Source organism: Channa argus, chromosome 19 (assembly GCF_033026475.1).
Source record: "Channa argus isolate prfri chromosome 19, Channa argus male v1.0, whole genome shotgun sequence".
In the NCBI taxonomy this organism is placed as follows: domain Eukaryota; kingdom Metazoa; phylum Chordata; class Actinopteri; order Anabantiformes; family Channidae; genus Channa; species Channa argus.
This window is the reverse complement of record NC_090215.1, coordinates 21,547,103-21,556,091: the sequence shown is the minus strand read 5'-3', so window position 1 is coordinate 21,556,091 and position 8,989 is coordinate 21,547,103. Positions and strand designations below refer to the sequence as shown.

The following is an 8,989-nucleotide window of genomic DNA, read 5'->3' as shown; positions in this document are numbered from 1 at the left end:
CTTGACTCTGGACTCTGATTTCAATTACTGTTGGTAAAATGTGTACAAAGAAAAAAGGGAGGTAGAAGTAGAAAAAGGTAAAAGTCGCCAGCAGGTTAGATCACCTGATGGTGGGTTTGACATCAGTATTACACCAGCAAACATGAGTGTGCAGGTCTGTGCTTCTCTTGGAGCTTTAGGTTGTTCTTTGCACCTGATTTAATCCAAGTAAACACAGTAGATAGTCATTAGTGCATGTGGCTACTTCCTTCAGAAGGAGAAGACGACAAAATAATTTACTCAGTCCATCAATAATACGAATGTGTGAATAAGTAGGAGCCAGCTCTGTCCGAGTTCTCAGAGCAGTAATACCAAGAATCGTATTTACTTTCTGCAGGAGAGGGAGGCAAGTTAAAGTCAAGACACTGTTTGATGGACTTTGACATGACAGAGTGAATTTGACACATCATTCAGTGATTTTTAATGTGAACTCAGTAGCTTTTTGTCTGAAAATAGACCCATTAGTCTGGGTGTGTTCACTCCTGTGCAGTGAATGCTGATCTCTGTAGACAGAACAAACTCAGACTAAAATTACTGCATGCACTTTGAATACTACTAATATGTTAAATAAGTATTGGCAATGGAAGGAGGAACTGACACTATGCCTGATCCTGGTTGAGTAAAGAGAATCATGTCTCACCAGGGATTCGTTTTCATTAAAAAAAGAGAAAAAGTGCTTTATTATGAAATGTGTAAAGTTACTTGATTGTAATTTAATTTTGATTTGAAATGTAGTGGAGTAAAAAGTACAGTAACAAAGTACTTGTGCGTCATTACTTTCCACCACTGCTCTCTCACCTCAGAGTCTCAGTCTGTTTAGTCTGTCAGAGAGAGTGAGTCCCAGAGGATGGGGCTGGACTCAGGTTCTCAGATGGGAGGGGTTTGACTTAGACTTGAGACTAGTGAATCACAGGTTACTTCCCAAAGTCTACACTCACTGTACCAAAATCAATAAAAACTACATTCTCTTGTGCATCTCACCGCCTGTGGAAAGGGGAATTTTTTTAGTCCTGCTGCTTTTAATAAAAGTGAACTCCTAGCTCAGAGTCCCCAGTCCACAGCAAGGACTGAGTTGACATAATCAGACAAATGCTCCATCTTTGGATCTTGGGAAAGAAGTGAACAAACCTCTGGTAGCTGCCCTATTTCCACGTACTTGTGTATGTGGGATGATTGGACTTACCCTGGTGTAAACACTGAAATAAACCAGAACTGTTGCTCACCCATCTTCTGTATGTGACATCCGACACAAACTCTTTGTAGTTGAAAAGGATGTGTGTACTTCGGTTTAACTCACTGAACTTGTTTACACAAAGTAAAAAGTACATTTCTACCTGCTACTTATGTGTAACTAACCGGACCTTGCATCACAATTATGTCATTTACATATTAGTGAAGTAATAAACTGTTTCTGAAAATGGAGAACAGCTTCACACATGCATTACAACAAAACTACTGAGTCTGTTTTAAAAATGTGTAAAGTACAGATGTTTGTTTTAAAATGTAGAGAGTAAAACAACAACTATCCCACCCGTACTTTGGTACATGAGCTCCCCTACAATATTTGGCTCTGAAGTGTAGAGAAGTTGAAGAATAAGCTAGCAGAAGATAAAACAGTCGAGTATAGACGCCCCTAAATTGAGCAAACATGGGGCTACCGTGCCACCTCCGGCCGCTGGCGGCGGCAGCGCGGTGGCAGCTGCGGCTAATGAAGAAGAAGAAGAAGAAGAAATTTGCAGCATAAACAACAGACAGTGGGCTGCACGACTCCCAACAAAAACTTCTCCAACTTTTCTTTTCTGCGTGTTTAGCTCATTCTTTTACCCCATTAAAGCGCTGACATGTCGACAGAAGTCGCTGAGCTTTGTTAGCGACGTCAGGACGGAAGACTCACCAGGAACCTGGGGAAACGGTTGTCGGCGTGGACACAGTCGGTAAACGTGGTTAAAGTTTCATTTCATCAACTAAACTGTGACATAACTTCTGTCTGCAACTGGAACAGTACTCACACATATACTTTAGAGTAGAAATACTATGAACTACTGCAGTGAAAGTTACTCTGAAATACTCATTCAGATCTAGCTGTCCTCCTGTTCAGATCTTTACTATTGTGTTTTCCTATTATTTCACGGCAGGTAAACATTCTAAAACACTCAAATAATCCACTTAAATATCTGTTAAAACATTATTGCATTTCAGTGGGAAAAAGTCATTTAATTTTTTTTCTCGTAAAAACTTTTTGGAGTTTTCACAGTACAGAGGCGTTACAAATCTGAAACGCTGTGCACCGTCACTGATATTCTAGTCCACATTAGTCTCTGTTCCCACGAATAAAATAAGAGTTGATCAAACCTGTAACTGTCTTTGTTGAAGCTTACAGTAGGTCTGACATGTCTGATCTATGCCTGGTCCAATGTGGCCTAGATGTAAAGGAAAAAAAAAACACTGGACTTTTTTTTAAATGCGGAAAGGAAATTGGGTTTCAAACAGTTTTTTCTTGAATGTCTAAAACCTTTCTCCACAATAAGAACTTTAGGTCTGACAGTGCCTCAGCAGACAGTCACAAAATAAATCAGTACCTGGTACTGGAACTATGGAGTTCTAGTTAAGAAAAGTACAAAAAGTGGCTCCATCCTCTATTTAGACATTATTAAAAACTTTTTACTGTGTTAATTTGGCTGACTGTATCTCAATTGGTAAGGCAGTCGTCCATGGACCACGGGCTCAGTCCCGGCTATATGACAAAGTGTCTCTGGGCAAGACACTGAACCCCTAACAGCCCATTACCATCCTCAGCTGTGCAGCGTCGGTCCAAGCCCGGTAGAAATTGGGGAGGGTTGTGTCAGGAAGGGTATCCGGCATAAAAAATGTGCCAATGATGACAATGATCCACTGTGGCAACCCTGAACTCATGGGATAAGCCGAAAGGACAAAACAAAAACTTGTTTGTAATATGAAAGAAATAAAGAGTAATCGTCACAAACCACAGTGACTTATTTAAATCAGTTTTTTTCAAACAGTGTTAGACCTAAATATTGTCTGTTTACTGTATGAAAAAGAAAATCATCAAATCCTCACAACTAAATTACCTATTATACTCTGGATCCACAGATATCCGATACTGAGAGGCTCAGTTCAGGACCAAAAAAGAAAATCACAAAACAACCTTAATTCAGTTCATGATTAACACACATTTTATTCTTACTCTCTGTATCCCCCTCTTCTAGGACTTCCCTCGTAAGACCTTGTATGAAAGTTTTATGTTCCAAGTTTTAAACAGGGTCCTGATCATGAGCCACTCTCATTAAGCCTGTGGTGTCCAATGACAGAAAAATAATCAACTTATATTCTGATAATTCATGAATCATCAATGCTCATTAAGTAACACTTTCAAACCTTAAACAGTGGTACTGCCGTAAGGGAATTTCTGTTTTGGTCAAAATCAGAAACAAATCTCAGGATGTCAAATTGCATTCTCGGAAGTTTCACATGTTTTATAACCAAACGACTAAAACCCAAGGAGCAGGTCAACCAATACTAAAAAAGCCACATATATATTTATTTAAATGTAATAACAAGAGGTTGAACACAGTGTCCTGGAGTATGTGATGTCCCCCCCTGCATGTAGTCAATATGGTCCAGGACCAGGAGTGGAGGAAGGATGCTGGGTGCCAGTGGGAGAGCCCCAAGGGGGAGAAGAGAGAGGAAAAGAGGGATGTGGGCTGTCAGAGTGAGCCAGCAGAGAGCAGGGATGCTGCTGTCCAGGTGGACTTCAGATCGACTGGTGAGTCTGCAGCTTTGCACAGGTAACAGGTGATGTAGGAAGCCTGTTTCACCTCATGTCTGTCTACCTGTCTCCACTCCTGTCTGTCTATTAGGTGTGTGTGATGTTCCCTGGCAGTGCACCTCAGTCAGACTAGATGAACCAGGAGGGGTGAATACAAGACCCCCCTTCTACCCTGTCTACCCCCCCTACACTACCCCTCTGCTAACCATGATGCCTCAGTTCAGATCTGCCTCCCCAGACCTCCCACATCTCCACCTGGCTAGGTCATTACCCAGCATGCCTCTGTACCAGCCCCCCCTCTTTCTGGCTCAGGGAACCATCCCCCTCCCTCGATACTTTCCTTTACCCAGCGTGCCTATGTGGAACATGCCCCCCAGTGCAGGGGGAAGGTGTGACCCCTCTCCGCCACAGACTCCTATGGACTCCTCAGTTCCTCCTGGACTCATTGCTCCCCTAAGCCCCCGCCTGGCTGAGGAGGAAGATGAGGAGGAAGGATTCTTCTTAAAAGATAAAAAAGGTGAGTTTCTTAATTTCACCAATTTAATCAGTTCAGTGTATAAATCTGGTTTTGTTATTGATGTTTTTTTTTTTTTTTTTTTTACAGTTCTCCATGGTACAAAGCGCTCCACAGTAACACCTCAGAAGAAGAAGAAGAAGAATATGTCCCAGTGCAGAGCAAAGTCTCGACCAGCAGTGAACAAGCGGACCAAACCAAAGGTTTACAACACTGTGAGCAGGAGGAGGGGAGAGGTCTGCAGCATTACCCACAGGAAGAGGAGGAGTGAGGAGAAGTGGCAGCTCCACCAGCTTCAGGATGTCCTCCACCCTGAAGAGAGGAGCTTTGTCACAGATACACAGCAGAGCTACATCCAAATTGGAGAACCTGAAGCACAAATCCAACTCATCTCAGCTGAAGGAGGGAGTGAAAAAGGGTTAAAGAAGAAGAAGAACAAGAGGTTGTTGGAGCAAAATGAAGAACAGGAGAATGGATCTATGATGATGATGGAGGAGGGGGGCAGAGGCGCTAAATGTGAAAAGATAAAAATGGAAGGGACAAAGCAGGTGGTGCGGCCGAGGAGGAATGCAGTGGGACCACCAATCAGATACTTGATACAGTCAGAGGTCAGGTCATGTGGTCTATCAGTAGACAATCAGGGCAGAAAGAAGGTGAAGAGGAAGAATGGGGGGCTGTGGGAGGACCAACAGGAGGAGGAGATTGAAGGGGCAGGGGTGACGGAGGCAAAAGAGAGCAGCAGGGTGGGGTCCACAGAGGGCAGTGGAATTGAAGGCTGGTGGCAGCCCTGTCAGGTGGGTCCTCACAGAATCAGTTTTTATTGATCTAGGTCCAGTCCTCAGACCTTTAATAGACCCACTTCCTACAGAGAATCTGGACCTTGGGATTGTTTTCAGGTTTAAATGAAAATATCACAGATTTCACAGGTGCTGTCCGAAGCAAGAAACCGGTCCTGAAAGTCCCTGAGGATATTCCCGCTCTCCAGAGGATCAAACCTCTGGGGAAAAAAAAAAAAAATTCTGAATACATTACCAAAACCTCATAAATCTGCTGAGAAATATTTGACTTTACACTTTTTGGCACTTTTTATCTGAGGGAACAGGCATGAAACATGTATGTAAATCAGGATACAGTTTATTTATGTGACTAACATTCATTACTAGAATAACAAAGTGTATAAATAAGCTCTTTAAAACATTCTGGTACTCAAAATTACACATTGTATTGTATTATAAATTATAGTGATTAGAACACATGAAACACACACACTTATAAATATATTTTTGATGTCAATTAGAAATCAACCTCATTAATCCACCTGTAGTCAGAGGAAAACTCGCCTTCATGTGTAAGTTTCTCACATGTTACTCCCTATCACAGTAATCTAGTAATAGTTGTGGGTAATTTTTCTTGCACAAATTTTATCTGAAATGTGATCTGATATCCCCAAAGTCACAAATATCAAGAAACACCAACTCAAAGCTGATAAAACACCAACAGTCATGATCTTTCATGTTATTAATTAACTCATCCATTAAACATACAAAGTGATGATCTTAACTCTGACCCCGGCTCATCACCTGAGATAATAACTCACTCAATGTCTGTCTGCCATCAGGTGTGCGGTCTCAAGTTCAACAAAGAGGCTTCCCTGCAGCTTCATCTGTCTGTACACAGAACAGGTCGCTGGTTCAACTGCCACCTGTGCAGCAAGAGGTTCAGGCTTGCCCATACCCTGTGCCAGCACCATCGCCAGAATCACCGTGGCAACAGAGGCAGCCACAGCAAAATAGGTGGACGTGTTGGTGCCACGGGGTTAACAACATCTGATAACCGAGAGGTGAAGTTTAATACCAGCAGCGATAGAGAGAGGACAGAGAGACAAGAGAGGAGTGAAGAAGGGGAGGAGACGGAGGAGAAGCTACTCCTCCCACCTCCAACTAAAGCTCCTGATTGGTTGACACGCATAAATCGTGTGCGCAGGAATCCTCGGTGGTGGGTTGACTTCCAAAGCCTGACAAAGAGGAGGCAAGAGAACATTGAGTGGTGGAGGATGCTGCAGGAAAATGATGGAGGGAGGGGAAGGAAGGGAAAGCAGAGTAGAAAGAAAGAGGTGAATGTAAAACAAGTCTGTGAAAAAGAGGAAAAGGGAGATGAAGAAGAGAGGAGCAGAGACAGAGAAGAAATGGTGGAGGTAAAAGCAGTCTCTCTGATGAAAGAAGGCGGAGTAGAGGTAATGAAGATGAAAGCAGTGTGTGCCACTAGGAAGGATAGTGGAGAGGAAGGAGAGAGGAGAAAAGATGGAGGAGAAAACAAAGAGGAGGTGAAATTAGTCTGTGTGATGGACGAGGGTGGAGGAGTGGAAGAAGAAAGAAGAGTTGGAGGAGAAAATAATGAGGAAGTTAAAGTAGTTTCTTTGATGGAGGAGGATGGAGGAGAGGAAGGGGGAAATAGAGGACACGGTGGAGAGGAAAATCAGGGGATGAGACAGGTGGAGCTGAAAAAAGAAGTGATGGAGCACGCTCAGAGGCCGAGGAGAATGATGGTGGGTCCACCGATCAGATACCTGCTGGAGTCAGAGGAGCAGTCACATTGTCCTGTAACAGCCAATCAGGAGAGACTAAAACTGAAGAAAAAAACACAGAAGAGTGAAGCTGAAGGCAGGGCTTCAGGCAGAATGGCAGTGACTGACAGGACGGAGAACAGAGAGAGACGGCCAGGTCCAACCAATCAGGACAAAGCTAACAACCCCAAATGGAAACGAGGAGGACCAAAAAAGGTTGTGATTTTCAACCAGGGTGGGGGTGGGGTTTCAGAGATTCAGACAGGTCACCTAGTCTCAGAAACTCAAATCGATCACCTTGTCTCAGACACGAAGACAGATTACCTTGTGTCAGATGGACAGGCAGGTCACATAATCTCAGACAGACAGAAGGGTCTCCTGGGGTCAGAAAGACAGATGGGTGACATGGGCTTGGACAAACAGGTGAATTACCTGGTCTCAGAGAGAATGTTAGAGAAACAGACATGTCAACTAATGTCAGGGGAGCAGACAGGTCACTTGGTCTCAGATGGACAGATAGGTTCCCTGGTGTCAGAGAGACAGACAGGTCATATGGTTTCAGAAAGACAAACAGATCACCTTGTCTCAGAGAGACAGACAGGTCACCTAATGTCAGGGAGGCAGATGGGTCACTTGGCCTCAGATGGACAGATAATTAACATGTTCTTGGATACACAGACAGAAATACAGACAAGTCACTTTTTCTGTGACAGACAGGCCGGTCCACTGGTGTCAGATAGACAGACAAGTCACCTTTTCTCAGATGGACAGACAGGTTACACAGACTCATATGAACAGACAGATCCCCTGGTGTCAGAAAGACAGAAGGGTCACATGTTCTCCGAAAGACAAACAGATCACCTTGTCTCAGAGAGACAGACAGGTTACATACTCTCAGATAGACAGAGTTGTCCCCTGGCGTCAGAAAGACAGATGGGTGACATGGGCTTAGACAAACAGATGGATCACATGGTCTCAGAGAGAACGTTAGAGAGACAGACATGTCAACTAATACCTGGGGGGCAGAAAGGTCACTTGGCCTTGGACAGACAGATAATTAACATGTTCTTGGACACACAGACAGAGACACAGGCAAGTGACACGTTCCGGAAAAAACAGACAAATAGACAGACAGAAACCTATAGGCAGACGTACCTTGTTTACAGAGACCTGCAGAGCGGTCAGGTGACCCTCATCTTGCCCTGCAGTGTTAGGCTGGAGCGCCTCCTCTGATTGGCTGAAGATTTTTGTAAAGTTAAATGCTGCATTTTCTCTAAGTCCCGTGTGTGTTGTTTATATTGAATGGGTTTAAAAAAACAGCACAATGACCCTATAAACTGTGGACACACATGTCATGACTGACTGTATGTTTGTAGAGTTTACAATTGTAGAGTTTATTTTTGTTTTCTATTCTATTTGTGTAAAGAGTATTTAGTTCTTTATTTGAACATCTCCAGGATCCTATTGTTGTAGAATGTTTTGAAGGGACTTCCTTACTGCTCGTACCTAGACACTCTGTGAGACTGATCTCAGGGTATACAGACCTCCATTAACAAAAAACTATAAACTAACAGCAGAGTGACTGGGGAAGTAAAATTGTCCTCAATGTCATTAAAAGTCAGAACATATGACATGACTTTCTGATAATATCATTATTATCAGATGTCTATTTATAATTATAAACAGAGGAACAGACTCTTTATTGATGAGCAGAACTTACTTGAGGATGTTCAGATTTGTAATTTTACTTCAGTGAGAGCTATATGCATATCCATGACTTCAGTGCAAACAACACCTGCTCATTCAGCTGCTTTAATAGAATCTTTTTATTCCACTGGACTAAATACAAAGGCCTATTGTATAAGTGAGCACAAAAGACAGCTTGAGTTTTAATGTTGCGTTCATGTTACAGGAAAGACACAAAGGTAAAACATTGCTGCTGCAGAGGGGAGTTAGCTGTTTTACTGCATAGTCTGGCATATAGCAGCTAAAGTACTGTGCTTGTTTAATTTACTGTAGTGGTATAAGTGGTATAAGTTTCAGCGGTTAGTTTAACTGATTTTTCAGGCACTGCTTTTGTCTTTTG

General features: G+C 42.9%; 1 protein-coding gene across 2 annotated transcripts; it reads left to right on the top strand.

Moving 5' to 3' along the window:
• The first annotated feature begins 1,746 nt into the window (after positions 1–1,746).
• Positions 1,747–8,274, top strand: LOC137104402 (uncharacterized). Of its 2 annotated transcripts, none has more exons than XM_067485532.1 (5): positions 1,747–1,973; positions 3,668–3,823; positions 3,918–4,343; positions 4,431–5,134; positions 5,959–8,274. In XM_067485532.1, exons 2-5 carry the CDS (start codon positions 3,673–3,675, stop codon positions 8,134–8,136), a joined length of 3,459 nt encoding a protein of 1,152 aa, XP_067341633.1. In that variant the 5' UTR covers positions 1,747–1,973; positions 3,668–3,672; the 3' UTR covers positions 8,137–8,274. The 2 variants fall into 2 exon arrangements, with proteins under 2 accessions (XP_067341633.1, XP_067341634.1); XM_067485533.1 differs by having other exon boundaries at positions 3,632–3,823.
• Positions 8,275–8,989: the final 715 nt, after the last annotated feature.

Excerpts from the sequence above, each read along its gene's own strand:
- LOC137104402 (XM_067485532.1), top strand. The coding sequence starts at position 3,673 with ATGGTCCAGGACCAGGAGTGGAGGAAGGATGCTGGGTGCCAGTGGGAG. Across the intron at positions 3,824-3,917 it reads GGTGGACTTCAGATCGACTG|GTGTGTGTGATGTTCCCTGG; the intron begins GTGAGTCTGCAG and ends TCTGTCTATTAG. Across the intron at positions 4,344-4,430 it reads CTTCTTAAAAGATAAAAAAG|TTCTCCATGGTACAAAGCGC; the intron begins GTGAGTTTCTTA and ends TTTTTTTTACAG.